Source organism: Gigantopelta aegis, chromosome 2 (genome assembly GCF_016097555.1).
Source record: "Gigantopelta aegis isolate Gae_Host chromosome 2, Gae_host_genome, whole genome shotgun sequence".
Classification (NCBI taxonomy): Eukaryota; Metazoa; Mollusca; class Gastropoda; order Neomphalida; family Peltospiridae; genus Gigantopelta; species Gigantopelta aegis.
Genome location: NC_054700.1, coordinates 1,457,241 through 1,477,541, shown reverse-complemented (window position 1 = coordinate 1,477,541; position 20,301 = coordinate 1,457,241). Strand labels below are relative to the sequence as shown.

The 20,301-nt window shown below is 39.8% G+C and overlaps 1 protein-coding gene across 2 annotated transcripts in view; it reads left to right on the top strand.

Annotated features, from left to right (window-relative positions):
- The window catches only part of LOC121379676 (thrombospondin type-1 domain-containing protein 4-like), a 61,606-nt gene that overhangs the window by 32,058 nt on the left and 9,247 nt on the right, over positions 1 to 20,301 (top strand). For both annotated transcript variants that reach the window (XM_041508337.1, XM_041508329.1), the window contains exons 2-9: positions 4,989 to 5,181; positions 5,983 to 6,158; positions 7,485 to 8,352; positions 11,013 to 11,148; positions 12,265 to 12,469; positions 12,999 to 13,169; positions 14,729 to 14,905; positions 17,339 to 17,518. In XM_041508337.1, coding sequence (XP_041364271.1) covers positions 5,112 to 5,181; positions 5,983 to 6,158; positions 7,485 to 8,352; positions 11,013 to 11,148; positions 12,265 to 12,469; positions 12,999 to 13,169; positions 14,729 to 14,905; positions 17,339 to 17,518 — 1,983 coding nt within the window. In that variant the 5' untranslated portion in view covers positions 4,989 to 5,111. The remainder of the gene's footprint in view (positions 1 to 4,988; positions 5,182 to 5,982; positions 6,159 to 7,484; positions 8,353 to 11,012; positions 11,149 to 12,264; positions 12,470 to 12,998; positions 13,170 to 14,728; positions 14,906 to 17,338; positions 17,519 to 20,301) is intronic.

Here is a 20,301-nt window from a genome sequence, read left to right as displayed (position 1 = left end):
AAATAACCATATGTTAGACACCATGGAAATAGCCACAGTTTAAAATGTGCTGAGGTGTCATTAAACAAACATTCCTTTCCTTTCCAAACCAAGTGTCAAAATAACCATATGTTAGACACCATGGAAATAGCCACAGTTTAAAATGTGCTGAGGTGTCGTTGACAAACATTCCTTACCTTTCCAAACCAATGTCAAAATAACCATATGTTAGACACCATGGAAATAGCCACAGTTTAAAATGTGCTGAGGTGTCGTTAAACAAACATTCCTTTCATTTCAAAAACAAGTGTCAAAATAACCATATGCTAGACACCATGGAAATAGCCACAGTTTAAAATGTTCTGAGGTGTTGTTAAACAAACATTCCTTTCCTTTCTCTCACTATCTAGACCAAGTGTCAAAATAACCATATGTTAGACACCAAATAACCATAGTTTAAAATGTGCTGAGGTGTCGTTAAACAAACATTCCTTTCCTTTCCAAACCAACTGTCAACATAGTAATATGCTAGACACCAGATAGCCACAGTTTAAAATGTGCTGAGGTGTTGTTAAACAAACATTTCTTTCTTTTACCTTGTGTCCTAATAGCTTGTCTCTGCTGAACTAAGAATGTTCTGTAGTTTTATAGCAACTCCTAATCTGAATTATATATCCCACTGAGCTTTGTCTTTTCTGTAGGAAGTGTAATTTAAAAGGAAAGATATTAGTATTACTTTTCCAGTGGTGGCAACCTTTAATATGGTTATGGTGGAGACATCAACTTAAAAATTGCATTTAGTTCAGTGTTAAAGATTCCTACATCGATGAAACTTGGTTTGTAGTTACAGTCATGAATGTTTATCTCAATGTATATATGTTACAAAAATGTTTATTATACAGTGTATTTTTAAAATTAAAACTTTAAGTCAATTTTTATTTAAATTTTATTTGACATACATTGAGACAAACATCTATGAATACAACTATGACCATGACAATGAATAAATTTATGGTAGGCAATAAAACAGAATTCTTTACTACATGTATTACCAGGGGTTGAAATTGGCAGAAATTACTGCCAGATATATTTGGTATGGAAAACTAAAAATTCTGCCGACCCAAATCAAAACGTGCCCAACCAAACCTGATTGACTCGAAGTAATGTGTGAATATACATGAAGAGTTTAGGTGCAAAACACGATATATCCATTTTTCATTTTCAGTAAAAGTGACTTTTTTAATTGGCGTACATGTACTTGTATATCGCGTTTTGATAGAGAAAAAAAACGTGATTTACCCAATACAATTTCATAAGGATCAATCGCGTTTTGCAGCAAATCAGCGGGCCTACGATTAGCCCTTACTGACATACAATAATGGCTTTAACTAAAAAAGAAAAGAAAATGGTTTATATCGTGTTTTGCGGCAAATCAGCCGGCCTATGATTAGCCCTTTCTGACATACAATAATGGCTTTAACTAAAAAAAGAAAGAAAATGGTTTATATCGCGTTTTGCACCTGAACTCTTCACATGTACAATAATGGCTGGTCCTATGGCCTGTGGTTATGTTGACCGGCAGAAATCAGTCAGGACGGCATATTAACTTCCAGCAGACAGGATAGCACATACCACGGCCTTTGATATACCAATTATTGTGCACTGGCTTGAACAAGCAATTGTTCCATGGGCCCACTGAAGGGGATAGATCCCAGACCCACTGGCAACAGGCAACTGCTTTACCACTGAGCTACGTCCCAGCCCTGGTTTTGTTTTAATGCTTTATATAAACGTAAATGCAAAATTGTCACTCACCCAAATACTTCCACCTGCCCCCCCCCTCCCCAAATGAGTTGTTTTAGTCTGCCCTGAAATACTATTGACAAGATGTATTTGAGGGTAAGAATGTAAATCTGTTTCTTCTATAAATATATCGCATGCTTTGCAAGCAGCTGTTGTTTGATTTTTTGTTAAATGTTATGTAAATGTTAATGCATTTTTGTCATGACTGTTTTCCATTCCAGTCAGTATCTCGAGACTAATGTATGTGGCAACAGTGTTATTGATTTCACCTTCTCGAAACCAAACGTCACAGTTAATTAATTACTGCGTGTTAATTATATATTTGCACCTAATCATTTTTGAGGGCAGGATGTAGCCGAGTGGTAATGCACTCGCCTGATGCGCTGCCAGTCTAGGATCGATCCCTGTCAGTGAGCCCATTGGGCTATTTCCCATTCAAGATAGTGCACCACAACTGATATAACAATTTCAGTCCGTCGTATAATTATGTGCTTTTCTGTCTATGGGATAATATATTTAAAAGATCTCGTGCTACTAATGGAAAAATGTAGCGTGTTTCCTCTCGAAGATTACATGTCAGAATTACCAAATGTTTGACATCCAACAGCTGATGATTATTAAATCAATTTGCTCTGGTGGTGTTGATAAACAAGCCTAACTTTACATTACTCATGGTTTCTGATTAGACAATGTGCTGAGGTGTTATGAACGAGTGTTTCTTTCTTTTCCTTCCTTCACTGATTGGAGGTGTTTTCGGTCTCACCTTTACACGAGTTTCACATTAACTTAATGTTTACACAAACTGTAAGTCCTATGTCAATCATACTTGGTTAAAGGAACAGACCCTAGTTTTTAAACACTAAGGCATACTTTTTCACCTAGACTCTTGTTTCAACCAGTAAACATGGTCACTACGTTAGGTTAATTTACAAATCTCTAACAAATTTGGATACAACAGAGTGAAACAAGAATCTGTGACATTGAAATACCCTTAAAAGTAGACTACAAACACAAGTCCATAACCATTACTTCTCAGACAATGGGGGAAGGAGGGACCGCCTGCACTGGCAGTGACCACCAGCAGCCCAACCGTGGTCGGAAACAGGCGGAGGGGTGGGTGGGGGGGGGGGGGGGGGGGAGGCGAGGGGGGTGGTAATGGTGCTATGGAATTTTGAATGGAGCAAGTATAGGATAACACATACCACAGCCTTTTATACACCAGTCGTGAAATAGCCCAATGGGCCACCAACGGGTATTGATCCCAGACTGACCGCACAATAGACAAGCTCTTTACGTTGGGCTTTGTCCCACCCGGTACAAATTATGTTAATTATTTGATCAATTAACCGGGTCTCAGTAAATCAATAAAAATTAAATATGTACAGATTTAATAACCAGCATCACACTCACCACCTCATTCAACACTCACTCCAGACAGGAAAAAGAACTCAACCAGTGCATGGTATGTGCTATCCTGTCTGTTGGAAAGTGCATACAAATAATCTCTGGCTTGTAATAGCAGGTTTCCTCTTAAGTTACTGAGTCCAAGATAATGTGTCAAAAATTACCAAATGTTTGACATCCAATAGTCAATGATTAATTAATAAATGTGCTCTAGTGGTGTCATTAAACAAACTTTAACCTTATCTTTTTATACAAGACATGAAAGTTGGTTTAAGATATAGCTATCAGCCGAATAATTCTAGTATAAGTACTTGAAATCGATTAGCTGAAGTAAACGAAACAGATTTTAAAACTAAATTTTACTCTGATTAGTTTGTTTTGTTCAATGAAACCACGTTGATTTATTAATCTTTGGCTATTGGATGTCAAACATTTGGTACTTTTAACATATAGTCATAGAGAGGAAACCTGCTATATGTTTTCATAAGTAGCAAGGGATCTTTTATATGCACCATACCACAGACTGGATAGCACATACCATGGCCTTTGACATACCAGTCATGGTGCACTGGTTGGAATGAGAAATAGCCCAATGACTCCACTAATGGGGATCAATCTCAAACTGACTGCGCATCAAGTGAGTGCTTTACCACTGAGTTCATCCCACCCCAAAGTTTACTCTGAATGCACACCAAAAAAAAAAAATGTAAAAAGATTTGTTGCTCAGTCTTTATAATATATTTGCACATTCAAATGTCTGTACCTAGGCAGGTATTTTGTTGACATAAAATTTTGGACACAATGCTTTTAACTGTGAGACATGACTGAGTTGTTAGCGAGTATTATAATGTTTTATATACTAACATTGTTTTGTATGATATTGCCCAGCTATTTTAGAGGTTATTTTTCTTTATAAACATACATATACACAGTGTACTGTTATGTTAAGATATTGCCTCCTTAAAACTACATCATTGGTTGGTCACATGATCAGATTACACTTATTAGTTAACACTTTATTTAGGATAAAAGCACAGAAATAAACTATATATTATGATTATTATTTTATATAAACTAAAATTGGGAAATCCAAATGTTGGACACTGATATAAAACTGACTGTCTTTCTTCACAGGGTGAGACGTAGCCTAGTAGTAAAACACTCGTCTGTTGCGCAGTCGGTCTGGGATCGGTCCGCTTCGTAAAGCCCAATGGGCTATTTTTCTTTCCAGCCAGTTCACCATGACTGGTATATCAAAGGCTGTGGTATGTGCTATCCTGTCTATGGGATGGTTCATATGAAAGATCCCTTGCAACTAATTAATGGAAAAGTGACATCCAGTAGCTGATGACTAATAAAGCAATGTACACTAGTGGTGTGGCTAACCAAAATAAACTTTAACTTTTAAAGTTTACTCTAAACACACTTTGACCTTGAACTATTTTACCATGCCCCTATGCCACGAAGGTTTCAGGCATTGCCATCCTGGGTCCAGTCACTGGATAGCCAGGGACTTGACCTGGGACTTGACCTGGGACAGAAACATTTATGGGTATTTGTAAATTTTAAACACACAAGATTAGTTTATTGAGTAGCTCAGTCTTTATAATATATTTGCACATTCAAATGTCTGTAGGTGGTTATTTTATTGACATAAAATGTAATCCTTCAGACACAATGCCTTTAACTGTTTGACACGACTGTTAAATACTTTAGGTTGTTTTGTTTAATGACACCACTAGAGCACATTGATTTATTAATCGTCAGATTTAAGTTTTAACTTTCTTTTTTTCCAATTTCAGAATGTGTTTGTGTTCGTCCTGGCGAGTGACAGCTGTGAGTCCTGTGTTCAACAGCCCGGCTCATGTCGTACGGTCGCAGGCGTCTTCGTCGTATCGGGGCTGACCACCGGAACATACAACCCCATGTTAGAAATCCCACCCCGAGCCTGCCAAATTAACATCACAGAAGTCGCTCTCACAAAAAACTACATAGGTTGAATCTTAAATTAGTGTTTGTCTTGTGGTGTTTATATTCCAATACTTAGTAATTACCTTCTAATCTTATGAAAATATTTATAAACAAGTCCCATTTTTGTAGGATGGCAGGTTGGCTTTTGCACGAATTAAACGAAGATCCCCGAATCTGAATAACAACATTTATTCATATTAGCATTATTGCCAGTCAGCTATATAGGGTTGCCAACAAATCACTATGCATTTTTATTTGGATCACAACTAATGTTGATGGTAAAATGATCATAAAACAGTCTTAGGGTAGCACATTTTGCTCAAATATCTGTATAATTTTTGCTCGAATTTGAGGTTTTGCTCCAGCACTAGGAGGGTAGTTTTATGTTTATGTTTATAAAGCTGGGATATGGAGTGTTGAGGAGAGTTGACATTGCATGGAAACATCTCATATTTTACTTCAGTGTTCAGTCTTAATAAACATTTTGCATTTTTATTTTCTTTACTGAATTGTTATTGTATATACAGGTATATATTTTAATACACATATCTAGTAAATGGCAGTATTTGTATTGTCTTCTCTCTACCTTTCACCACCACCACTACAAATTTCACCACCACCACTACAGTACTAGGCCCAGTTGTTCAAAGCATAGTTAAATTAACCCTGAGTTCATCTAATATTTTCCTTTTGCACAAATACAAAATAAACTTTATATTTGATTATTTGGTTAAGCTAACTAACATTTGAACTACTGGTCCCTGGCCTTAGGTGATATATAATTATTACAATACCAAATCTTCACACACCGATACTGTTTTGTAGCTTTAAAGTCTGATGGGTCACAGAGAATTTTAAACAACTACTGGGTGCTGTCTCAGTCTGGTCGTTACCCTGGTGCAGGGACAGTCTTCGAGTATTTCCAGGGGGGAGCACACCCAGACTGCCCTGGACAGTGTGTGTTTGCTGCAGGCCCGACAACCAAGTCCGTCACTGTGCAGGTAATGTGACCAAGAATGTCTGCTTTGTTTTTCTTTTTTGAAATACAGTATTCAAAATATTTGTTCCAGAACTTGTGTAAAACTTACTCGCAAAGTTCGAACCTGACAGGGAGCAATTAACAGGCAACTGCCACTGAAAACAATACATGTAAGCCTTCACCGGTCTCAATGGCACAGTGGTTACACCATCAGACTGGTAGGTACAGGGTTCACAGCCCAGTGGGTAGGTGTAAGGCCACTACACCCTCTTCTCTCCCACTAACCACTAATCAACTAACAACTAACCCACTGTCCTGGACAGACAGCCCATATAGCTGAGGTGTGTGCCCAGGAACCTTAATTGGATATAAGCATGAAAATAAGTTGAAATGAAAATGTAAGCTTTCAGTTTGTTGTTTCCATGTTAAATCATTGTACATCTATTTACAAAGCGATCGTAGCATTAAGATCACCGTAATTGCATAACTACTTCATGTACTTAAGGTGATCTTAGCACTAAGATCGCTTCGTAGAATGGGGCTCAGTTCTAGAAATTGGTGCCAGTTAAGTTGACATTAGGACAACCGATATTTCTAGTATTTGTTTCAGATTAAAATGTCAGAAGCCGAGATTGCTTCCCAGTCCACTAAATGAATTTCCATCCTCCAACTGAACTGGCCTCGGTGGCGTCGTGGCAGGCCATCGGTCTACAGGCTGGTAGGTACTGGGTTCGGATCCCAGTCGAGGCATGGGATTTTTAATCCAGATACCGACTCCAAACCCTGAGTGAGTGCTCCGCAAGGCTCAATGGGTAGGTGTAAACCACTTACACCGACCAGTGATCCATAACTGGTTCAACAAAGGCCATGGTTTGTGCTATCCTGCCTGTGGGAAGCGCAAATAAAAGATCCCTTGCTGCCTGTCGTAAAAAGAGTAGCCTATGTGGCGACAGCGGGTTTCCTCTAAAAAACAGTGTCAGAATGACCATATGTTTGACGTCCAATAGCCGATGATAAGATAAAAAATCAATGTGCTCTAGCGGCGTCGTTAAATAAAACAAACTTTACTTTACTTTACCATTCTCCAACTGTTTCTGCATATATCACACCACGAAGGTGAATTGCTGTTATATTAGTGTAGGATGGTTCCTTTTATCAAGATGGATTTCTTTCTCCTGAAACCAATAATTAACATAACCAAGTAACAGACAGTGTATATGAGCTAAGTCTGCACTTCCTTTCTTGAGACTTCTTTTAAAACCTACCCACCACCTCTCCCAAAAAAAATAGAAATGGAAATATATTGTTGGGTTCACCATTAATGTACACTTTTTAAAATTTGTTTCAGCTTCTGTACTATTCAAAGAACCTTGGAGTCCGATATGAGTTTGTGCTGCCAAACAACGTCCCCTTCCAGCGTCTCGAAGGAACATTCGCCCAGATCGACAGTCAGCCGAGCTCATCGAGAAGGGTGACCACTCGCAGGAAGGCCAAGAGTCCATCTAGGTTTGATGGTGAACGCTCGGGGCAGCCATTCAGCAGTCGAACCGAGGGTTCCTTGTTGATCCGCAGCAGAGATCAGTTGAGATCGAGTCTAACGTCTCACAGGAACTCTTCGTCCAAACCACACGCCGGTCCGAGCAGACGTGAATCCAAATCACGCTCCACTGCTACGAGACGGGTTTCTCCTTCCCAACCCGACGTCATCCGACGCAGGTACGGGTACGACGATCTCGACGGTAGAGGTCTCAGTTACTCCCAGCCTCGCAGAAACTCCCGCAGAAACCCTCGCAGGAGAGGAGGCAGGGGCAGGAAGGTCCCCGTCGTGAAGCAGATGCCAAGGTATGTGGCACCTTCCATTGGAGGCAGAGGGGTTACGAGGTATGAAGCTAGCAGTCTTCAGGGACACAGAGAGGTCAGTGGGCTGCAGGGTCACAGAGCGGCCCTGGCAAGCAGGAGCTACTACAGAGGGGGTCAGAAAGCAGATGTGAGGGCAAGGCAGAAAGCAGACGTGAGGGCAAGGCAGACAGTAAATGCGAGGGCAAGACAGAAAGCAGAGGCGAGGGCAAGGCAAAAAATGAGGACAAGGCTTAACTCACTGACAGATAATGACATCTCTGTGTCCAGAAAGGGACGACCGGTGGATCGAGGAGGGCGGGGTCAGTACGAGTGGAAGATTTCTGGCTTCACGGAATGTTCAGTCACATGTGGAGGAGGTACGTGAAAAGATAAGCAGATTTATTTACTTCATCCACTCAAATGTGCAAAATATCCTTTACATCCAGACATGGATCCTGGTAGAAGGTGCTGGGGTGGCAAGCTTCCTTTCCCCAAGATTCAAACTGCCCTGAAAATCCTGAGCTTTGCATATGAATATTATAATTGCTGTTATCATGTAATGGGTAGTATTCCAATAAAATAACATCATGTGATATTTTTCATATCACGGTACTGGCAAAAGTGAAGTAGAGTATTGAAACCTCTGAGGTTGTTTGTATAGTAAAAGTGAAGTAGAGTATTGAAACCTCTGAGGTTGTTTGTCTACTAAAAGTGAAGTAGAGTATTGAAACCTCTGAGGTTGTTTGTATAGTAAAAGTGAAGTAGAGTATTGAAACCTCTGAGGTTGTTTGTATAGTAAAAGTGAAGTAGAGTATTGAAACCTCTGAGGTTGTTTGTATAGTAAAAGTGAAGTAGAGTATTGAAACCTCTGAGGTTGTTTGTATAGTAAAAGTGAAGTAGAGTATTGAAACCTCTGAGGTTGTTTGTATAGTAAAAGTGAAGTAGAGTATTGAAACCTCTGAGGTTGTTTGTATAGTAAAAGTGAAGTAGAGTATTGAAACCTCTGAGGTTGTTTGTATAGTAAAAGTGAAGTAGAGTATTGAAACCTCTGAGGTTGTTTGTATAGTAAAAGTGAAGTAGAGTATTGAAACCTCTGAGGTTGTTTGTCTACTAAAAGTGAAGTAGAGTATTGAAACCTCTGAGGTTGTTTGTATAGTAAAAGTGAAGTAGAGTATTGAAACCTCTGAGGTTGTTTGTCTACTAAAAGTGAAGTAGAGTATTGAAACCTCTGAGGTTGTTTGTATAGTAAAAGTGAAGTAGAGTATTGAAACCTCTGAGGTTGTTTGTATAGTAAAAGTGATGTTGGTTATGAACACCTCTCAATGAATTCAGAACAAATGTTCTTGCATCACTGTCAGTGACCGGCCTCGGTGGCGTCGTGGTTAGGTCATCGGTCTCAGGCTGGTAGGTACTGAGTTCGGATCCCAGTCGAGGCATGACATTTTTAATCCAGATACCGACTCCAAACCCTGAGTGAGTGCTCCACAAGGCTCAATGGGTAGGTGTAAACCACTTGCACCGACCAGTGATCCATAACTGGTTTGTGCTATCCTGCCTGTGGGAAGCGCAAACAAAAGATCCCTTGCTGCAAATCGGAAAGAGTAGCCCATGTAGTGGCAACAGTGGGTTTCCTCTCCAAATCTGTGTGGTCCTTAACCATATGTCTGACGCCATATAACCGTAAATAAAATGTGTTGAGTGTGTCATTAAATATAACATTTCTTTCTTTCTTTCACTGTCGGTGGGGCCCATTGGGATATATCTTGTTTCAGCCAGTGCAGAATCACAGGTATATCAAAAGTTATGTATGCACTATCCTGTCTGTGGGATGGTGAATATAAAAGATCCCTTGCTACTAATAGAAAAATGTAACAGGTTTTCTCTCTAAGACTATGTCAAAATTAGTAAATGTTTGACATCCAATAGCTAATGATTAATAATTAAATCAAAATTAGTAAATGTTTGACATCCAATAGCTGATGATTAATAAATCAAAATTAGTAAATGTTTGACATCCAATAGCTGATGATTAATAAATCAAAATTAGTAAATGTTTGACATCCAATAGCTGATGATTAATAAATCAAAATTAGTAAATGTTTGACATCCAATAGCTGATGATTAATAAATCAAAATTAGTAAATGTTTGACATCCAATAGCTGATGATTAATAAATCAAAATTACCAAATGTTTGACATCCAATAGCTGATGATTAATAAATCAAAATTAGTAAATGTTTGACATCCAATAGCTGATGATTAATAAATCAAAATTACCAAATGTTTGACATCCAATAGCTGATGATTAATAAATCATTGTGCTGTAGTGGTGTTGTTAAACAAAACAAACTTAACAAAAAGTCATCAGTGATCTATAGCCAAACAAACGAAACTGGATTTTAAAAATTCTGTTATGTTGTGGTAATGAAATATACTCTTCAAAAAAGTAGGGGAACCTGAAATATTAATGTTAATATCAACTATTAGACCGAACATACGTTTTTACCACAGACGTCCTAGTAAAGAACGTTCAGGTCTGTTTATCAACACACTGAAACACATTCCATAGTTTGCACATGCATCATGCAGTTGCCCCGTACACGTGTCATTCTCGATTTTTACAATTTCCAGGAAGGTGGAACATTATTTCTATCAACCTTTTTCATTCTGTTGATCATACAGTTGTTATTATTTTGTTTTTAGTCATTTATATTGTTTGAATTTGCGACGTATACTGATAAAAAAACGTCAACTTTCAAATTTCACTTCTGACCCCAATTGTTCTTCAAGATCTTTGGTGGTCATAAAACCTACTGTAATACTGAACTACCGGTTGTAATGTTTGCCCAATTAATTCACTATTATCATATAGCCAGTCCCCACAGCTGATATACCTTACAATTTTGGCAATTGTCAATTCTTATTTAGAGTTCCCCTACTTTTTTTTGAAGAGTATATATGAGCAAAATTCAACTTCAATACATATTTGGCGATTTCACGGCTTTTTAAACTGTGTGTTTATATTGTGGCGTTTCAGGCTTCCAGCAAACACTGATCATCTGTGTGCTGAAGAATGCCAGAACGCATGTGACGGTTACCGAGGACAACTGCGATGTCCGGACGAAACCCGACAAACAGCAGGTCAAATGTAACTCCATCCCGTGTCCGGCAGAGTAAGTGGAACTTAGTCGTCTACATAGAGAATAACTAGTGATCATTAAACTTCCATCACATTCAATACAATATAACGTCATTCCATTGGTTCAGACGTAGCAACAGGAGTTTGTTAATTTCTCAATGAATGTAAAAATTATTTCGTCAGGGAACATCATATCTGATGACATAATTTTATATGGGCAAGTTGTCTTATTGAGCGTTATTGTTTAGGGACCAAAAATAATTCAAAATAAAATATACACTTTTAGTGTTATTATTAGCAAGCATGATTCAAATTTAATTATAAGTATTGTCTGTTATTTCTTTTATGTTCATCTGGGTATGAAAAAAAATTCATCCACAAACATATGTGAGAACAGCTTCACTGATTCACACAGTTTGCAGAAGATTTTTTGTGTGTTTATACCCCAATGAAAGTAATCGAAATAACAGACAATCCTTAAAATGAAGTAGGATATCGGCCTTATCTTTTCATGGTAAGAATGGAAAATCCTCCTGGAATTTCTCATTTGGCCGAACAGGACAAAGCAGATACCCTATGTTATTAACTAGTTATTATCTTTATCCTGCAGATCACACAAATTAAGGAGAAAAGCTATTATTTCTGTTATTTCATTGTACGATGACCTAGAGGTCAAATGAGTAATTTTGTAATGTAGATACGCATGTGATGTCACTCATGTGATGTTAGTAGTCATAATCTGCTAGTACACGTTTATGACGTTGCTTAAATTGGTCATCATAATCACTTACTGACTGACTCGCTCACTTATTTCTGCTCTAGCTGGGTTGTGTCACCGTGGTTGGCGTGCAGTGTCATGTGTAGGTCATTTACTTATTTACTCACTTACTGACTAACTTACTTATTTACTCACTTACTGACTCGCTCACTTACTTATTTCTGCTCTAACTGGGTTGTGTCTCCGTGGTCAGTATGCAGTGTCACGTGTGGGTCACTTACTTATTTACTTACTTACTAACTCACTCACTTTTTTACTCACTTACTTGCTTATTTAATTATTCACTTATTTACTAACTTACTCACTCACCCACTAACTTATTTACTCACTTACTCATTCACTTACTTATTTACTTGCTTATTTCCCGTCTAGCTGGGTTGTGTCTCCGTGGTCAGCGTGCAGCGTCACGTGTGGGTCGGGGACTCAGATGCGGAGGATCACGTGTAAACAGCGTCTGTCCCGCACGCTGCACCTCGCTGTGTCGGCCAGCAAGTGTGATGACCACTCAAAGCCCGCTGTGTCACAGATGTGTGAGCGCGACCTGTGTGCCGCCTGGAACGTCAGTGCGTGGGAACAGGTCGGTATCACAGCATAAATAATATTAAACCATTCTAATACAGGGATGAGATCGATATGTTGTTTCATGGGGCACAAAATGAGGCTGGAGCTTGACATGAGTATTTGTTTGGTATTGTGGGGTTTTTAACACCATGAAAGTAATATTGTAATTAATGAAGCTCTCAGTTTATGTTTGGGGTTTTTTGTTTTTTGTTTAATGACACCACTAGAGCACATTGATTAATTAATCATCAGCTATTGGATGTCAAACACCAGAGGAAACCCGCTACAGAGGAAACCTGCTACATTTTTCCATTAGCAGCAAGGGATCTTTTATATGCACTTTCCCACAGACAAGAAAGCACATACCACACACTTTGACCAGTTGTGGTGCACTGGTTGGAACGAGAACCCAATCAGTTGAATTAATGGATCCACTGAGGTGGTTTGATCCTGTAATGCAATCACCTCAGGCTCACAGTTTATGACTTGTATGTTGGTGTTAAATGTTGCTGTAGTTTTATGGTTGACTATTTTCATTGTTGCAGTGTTCTGTGGAGTGTGGAGTTGGCGAGAGGAAGCGGAAAGTGAAGTGTGTGGACCACCACAAGAAACACATTCCTAACAAGTACTGTCCAGGACCGGCCCCCACGGCCATTGAACCGTGCAACATGGGGGCGTGTCACCAACAGTGGTGGGTCACAGCCTGGTCACATCAGGTGAGTTATCTACCCCTGAACCGTGCGATATGGGGGCGTGTCACCAACAGTGGTGGGTCACAGCCTGGTCACATCAGGTGAGTTATCTACTCCTGAACCATGGGACATGGGGGCGTGTCACCAAAAGTGGTGGGTCACTGCCTGGTCACATCAGGTGAGTTATCTACCCCTGAACCGTGCGACATGGGGGCGTGTCACCAACAGTGGTGGGTCACAGCCTGGTCACATCATGTGAGTTATCTACCCCTGAACCGTGCGATATGGGGGCGTGTCACCAACAGTGGTGGGTCACAGCCTGGTCACATCAGGTGAGTTATCTACTCCTGAACCATGGGACATGGGGGCGTGTCACCAACAGTGGTGGGTCACTGCCTGGTCACATCAGGTGAGTTATCTACCCCTGAACCGTGCGACATGGGGGCGTGTTGTCACCAACAGTGGTGGGTCACTGCCTGGTCACATCAGGTGAGTTATCTACCCCTGAACCGTGTGACATGGGGGCGTGTCACCAACAGTGGTGGGTCACTGCCTGGTCACATCAGGTGAGTTATCGCCCATTAACCAAGGTGAGTTATTTTTCCTGAACTGTAAGGTGTGTTATCTCCCCATAACTTTAAAATGAGTGAGGTCCCCTAAATTGGAAGATGGAATTTTTTCCACTGAACTGTAAGTTGAGTAATGTGAACTGTATGGTGAGTTACTCCCCTAGGCTGTAAGATGAGTTATCTCCCCTTTACTGTAAGGTAGATGAGTAATTAATCAATTTACTCTAGTGGTATCTCTAAACAAAACAAACTTTAAATTCACTGTGTAAAGCATCAAATAGTTTGTCCTTTTTCCTTTTTGTTATATCCATCTACTTGTGCCATTTAGTTTCACTTCTCAATCCAACCAGTGCCCTACAGCTGGCATAGAAAAGGCTGTAGTATGTGCTGTCCTGTCAGTGGGAAATGTATATCAAGTATCCATAGCTGCTAATGTAAAATGTAGAAAGTATTCTTTGAAGGCAACATGTCACAATTACCAAACACTGGCATCCAATAGCTGATGGAGGGTGAGACGTAGCCTAGTGGTAAAGCGTTCGCTTGATGTGCTGTCGGTCTGGGATCGATCCAAATCGGTAGGCCCATTGGGCTATTTCTCGTTCCAGTCAGTGCACCACGACTGGTATATCAAAGGCTGTGAAATGTGCTCTCCTGTCTGTGGGATGGTGCATATAAAAGATCCCTTGCTGCTAATCGAAAAGAGTATCCCATGAATTGGCGACAGCAGGTTTCCTCTCTCAATATCTGTGTGGTCCTTATAACTATATGTCCGACACCATATAACCGTAAATAAAATGTTTTGAGTGCGTCATTAAATAAAACATTTCCTTCCTTTCCAATAGCTGATGATTAATTAAGTTGCTCTAAATCGTGTTGTTAAACCAAACAAACTTTAACTTTTTCTGTTTTTCTGGATGGGGAGAGGGAGGGAGGGGGGGAGTTTGTTTATTTTTTAAAAATTGATTGCTGTTGTTTTTGCTTTTGTTTGTTTTTCATCCTCGTTTCTGCCTGCAGTGTCCCGCAGACTGTGGTTCCGGGGTACAGACGAGGAGTGTCGTCTGTTCCAATAACCTTGGCGACAAGCTAGATGACAGTTTGTGTGAACAGTCCAAGAAGCCGGAGACACAAGCGGCCTGTCGCAGTCGAAAACCGTGCGACCAAGGGACGTGGTTCATCGGACCTTGGAGCCAGGTATATAAGCAGTTAAATGTCAGCTTCATTGTCTTTCCTGTCTTGGACAGAGAGGCCGGCCAAGGCCGGCACCTGTGCCCACGACAGGCGTGCGCTACAACAGCTTGCTCTGAACGTGCACGTAAAACCCTTTGACCTTGACCTTGACCTTGCTTCATTGTGTATCTATTGTCTTGCTTATAATATACAGAGGATTGGCCAAGAGTGTTTTTTTAATATGGCAAATATCAACCGAGTCTTCTTCTTTTTCTTCTTCTTTTTTTCTTCTTCTTTTTTTTCTTCTTCTTTTTTTCTTCTCTGTTTTATCCCACTGCCCCCTTTCCTTTCTCTCCTTTGAATTCCATCTTCTTTCTTCCCGATCCGGCAACTCCTATCTTTCATCTTCTTTTGCTGTCCATCTCCACATCCCAGTCCTTGTCAACCGAGTCTTTGTAAATCGGCATTTGTCAAGGGCCTGCCAAGACAAATACTGATTAACTAGACAAGGATAAGGATGATATTTTATTTATTATAAAACACGAGTAGCAAATTCTATTTATCCTATAACACTTTCAAAATAACATTTTCATTTGATATATTTAGTAAATCACAGTACTAAAGTATTACGGTTCAAGCATGCTGTCTTGAGCATACACATGTATATTTCATTTCAGCTAATTCTCATGATTATTAAGGTTCAAGCATGCTGTCTTGAGCGTACACATGTATATTTCATTTCAGCTAATTCTCATGATTATTAAGGTTCAAGCATGCTGCCCTGGGTTCATTTCATTTTATTTTAACTTGGGTTTTGTAGTTTTATCTAATTAAGGTTAAAGCACGCTGTCCTGGGTACACACTTCAGCTGTCTGTGTTTGTGTGCAGTCAGTGGGTCAGTGGTTAGTTGTTAGTGAGACAAACATTGGTGTACAGTGGCTCTTCGTCAGTGGTGTACAACACAGAGGGGGGCCATTGCACCACACCCCCCAGTCACACATCTCTCATTCATTTCAATCAATCAATAAAATATTTACATGCTCCTATACCACGAAGGTTTCGAGCATGTCTATCCCAGGTTCGGCCACCGGATGCCAGTAGTCCAACCTGGGACAGAACAATTACTGGGGCAATTTTGATATTTAAACAAACAGGGAAAAAGGACTTTACAATAAATAATTTTGTGCGTTATTTTCCCAAACAATATTTAATATACAGCAAACAACTAACAATTTGTAACGCAAATTTAGATCGGGCAGTCCTAAATATAAATATATTTTAAAATGTTTTTTTAAATATATTAATTAGCCCTCAAAATAGGGGTGGCAGGTGACTAAGAGGTTAGGCTTCAGCCACAAAAAAAGTTTTTCATTTCAACTTATTTTCATGCTTACAATGTATATCAAATTAAGGTTCAGTCATACTGTCCTGGGCATACACCTCAGCTATCTGGCTGGCTGTCGAGAACAGTGTGTTAGTTGTTAGTGGTTAGTGAGAGAGAAGAGGGTGTAGTGGTCTTACACCTACCCATTGAGTCATTAAAACTCACTCTGGGTGGGAGCCAGTACCGGGCTGCAAACCCTGTACCTATCAGCCTTATGTCTGATGGCTTAACCACGACACCACCGAGGACGGTCTCTTTTTACCCAAAACCTTTTATATTTTCTTGTCACCCATAACACAACTCGTAAACACACTGTGGTTCCCCCCACCCTCCCAATATAAAATCATATCCAGTGTCTTACATATACCTCAACATAAAGCTGTTAAAATTGGATGGAAGCTGATATGAGGATACAAAGTGTTAAAATAACTCTAATGTGATTACCTTAAGTGATAGTATACAATCTTATAAGTGCTAAACAAAAATATTGCTGTTTGTTCCCTTTCATTATGTAGTTTTTCTCTTATTAACTTATGTTATAACCAGAGGTGGGATGTAGCCAGTGGTAAAGTGCTCGTTTGATGTGCCGTCAGTTTGGGATCGATCCCTGTCAGTGGGCTCATTGGGTTATTTCTCGTTCCAACCAGTGTACACGGCTGGTATATCAAAGGCTGTGGTATGTGCTATTCTGTCTGTGGGATGGTATATATAAAAGGCCCAATTGTTACTAATGGAAAAATATAGCGGGTTTCCTCTCTAAGACTATATGTCAAAATTATCAAATGTTTGACATCCAATAGCCGATGATTAATAAATCAATGTGCTCTAGTGGTGTCATTAAACACAATAAACAAACTTCTGTTTTCTTTCAATATGATTTTTCTCTTATTAAACTAACCATACACTTTCAGACTTGTATACTCTGAAACCCCTCTAAACCAGACACCCTCAGGACCAAGTAAAATATCCGGTTTTTAGAGGTAACTGCTTTAGAGAGGTTAAGTTCTGTACTGATTTTTTAAAAAGGGCCTTGAAAAATGTCTGGGTATATTACTGGGTTGTTTTTTCTCCAGTGTTCGTCAGGGTGTGGAACTGGAGTCCGCCAGCGTGAAGTTGCCTGCATAAAGTCGAACGGTCCGGGTTTGTCCACCTTACCAGACGTAGACTGTGTGACTGAAGACAAACCGCCCACCACTGAGGCATGTCAGAACGATGCTTGTGGTGCCCAGTGGTACATGACAGCCTGGAGTCAGGTAAAGAGATATTATCATATATATATCAGTGTCAGAACGATGCTTGTGGTGCCCAGTGGTACATGACTGCCTGGAGTGAGGTAAAGAGAAATTATCAGATATATATCAGTGTCAGAACGATACTTGTGGTGCCCAGTGGTACATGACAGCCTGGAGTGAGGTCAAGAGATATTATCATATATATATATCAGTGTCAGAACGATGCTTGTGGTGCCCAGTGGTACATGACAGCCTGGAGTCAGGTAAAGAGATATTATCATATATATATCAGTGTCAGAACGATGCTTGTGGTGCCCAGTGGTACATGACTGCCTGGAGTGAGGTAAAGAGAAATTATCAGATATATATATCAGTGTCAGAACGATGCTTGTGGTGCACAGTGGTACATGACTGGACTGCCTGGAGTGAGGTAAAAAGAAATGATCATATATATATATATATATATATATATCAGTGTCAGAATGATGCTGTGGTGCCCAGTGGTACATGACTGCCTGGAGTGAGGTAAAGAGAAATTATCAGATATATATCAGTGTCAGAACGATGCTTGTGGTGCCCAGTGGTACATAACTGCCTGGAGTGAGGTCAAGAGATATTATCATATATATATATCAGTGTCAGAACGATGCTTGTGGTGCACAGTGGTACATAACTGCCTGGAGTGAGGTAAAGAGAAATTATCATATATATATCAGTGTCAGAACGATGCTTGTGGTGCACAGTGGTACATAACTGCCTGGAGTGAGGTAAAGAGATATTATCATATATATATATCAGTGTCAGAACGATGCTTGTGGTGCACAGTGGTACATAACTGCCTGGAGTGAGGTAAAGAGATATTATCATATATATATATCAGTGTCAGAACGATGCTTGTGGTGCACAGTGGTACATGACTGGACTGCCTGGAGTGAGGTAAAGAGAAATTATCATATATATATCAGTGTCAGAACGATGCTTGTGGTGCCCAGTGGTACATAACTGCCTGGAGTGAGGTAAAGAGAAATTATCATATATATATATCAGTGTCAGAACGATGCTTGTGGTGCACAGTGGTACATAACTGCCTGGAGTGAGGTAAAGAGAAATTATCATATATATATCAGTGTCAGAACGATGCTTGTGGTGCACAGTGGTACATAACTGCCTGGAGTGAGGTAAAGAGATATTATCATATATATATATCAGTGTCAGAACGATGCTTGTGGTGCACAGTGGTACATAACTGCCTGGAGTGAGGTAAAGAGATATTATCATATATATATCAGTGTCAGAACGATGCTTGTGGTGCACAGTGGTACATGACTGGACTGCCTGGAGTGAGGTAAAGAGAAATTATCATATATATATCAGTGTCAGAACGATGCTTGTGGTGCCCAGTGGTACATAACTGCCTGGAGTGAGGTAAAGAGAAATTATCATATATATATATCAGTGTCAGAACGATGCTTGTGGTGCACAGTGGTACATAACTGCCTGGAGTGAGGTAAAGAGAAATTATCATATATATATCAGTGTCAGAACGATGCTTGTGGTGCACAGTGGTACATAACTGCCTGGAGTGAGGTAAAGAGATATTATCATATATATATATCAGTGTCAGAACGATGCTTGTGGTGCACAGTGGTACATAACTGCCTGGAGTGAGGTAAAGAGAAATTATCATATATATATATCAGTGTCAGAACGATGCTTGTGGTGCACAGTGGTACATGACTGCCTGGAGTGAGGTAAAGAGATATTATCATATATATATATATATATATATATCAGTGTCAGAACGATACTTGTGGTGCCCAGTGGTACATGACTGCCTGGAGTGAGGTCAAGAGATATTATGATATATATATCAGTGTCAGAACGATGCTTGTGGTGCCCAGTGGTACATGACTGCCTGGAGTGAGGTAAAGAGAAATTATCAGATATATATCAGTGTCAGAACGATACTTGTGGTGCCCAGTGGTACATGACAGCCTGGAGTGAGGTCAAGAGATATTATCATATATATATCAGTGTCAGAATGATGCTTGTGGTGCACAGTGGTACATAACTGCCTGGAGTGAGGTAAAGAGAAATTATCATATATATATATCAGTGTCAGAACGATGCTTGTGGTGCACAGTGGTACATAACTGCCTGGAGTGAGGTAAAGAGAAATTATCATATATATATATCAGTGTCAGAACGATGCTTGTGGTGCACAGTGGTACATGACTGCCTGGAGTGAGGTAAAGAGATATTATCATATATATATATATATATATCAGTGTCAGAACGATACTTGTGGTGCCCAGTGGTACATGACTGCCTGGAGTGAGGTCAAGAGATATTATGATATATATATCAGTGTCAGAACGATGCTTGTGGTGCCCAGTGGTACATGACTGCCTGGAGTGAGGTAAAGAGAAATTATCAGATATATATCAGTGTCAGAACGATACTTGTGGTGCCCAGTGGTACATGACAGCCTGGAGTGAGGTCAAGAGATATTATCATATATATATCAGTGTCAGAATGATGCTTGTGGTGCACAGTGGTACATAACTGCCTGGAGTGAGGTCAAGAGATATTATCATATATATATCAGTGTCAGAACGATGTTTGTGGTGCCCAGTGGTACATGACTGCCTGGAGTGAGGTAAAGAGAAATTATCATATATATATCAGTGTCAGAACGATGCTTGTGGTGCCCAGTGGTACATAACTGCCTGGAGTGAGGTAAAGAGATATTATGATATATATATATTAGTGTTAGAACGAAGACTCCTAACTCTTTCCATTTA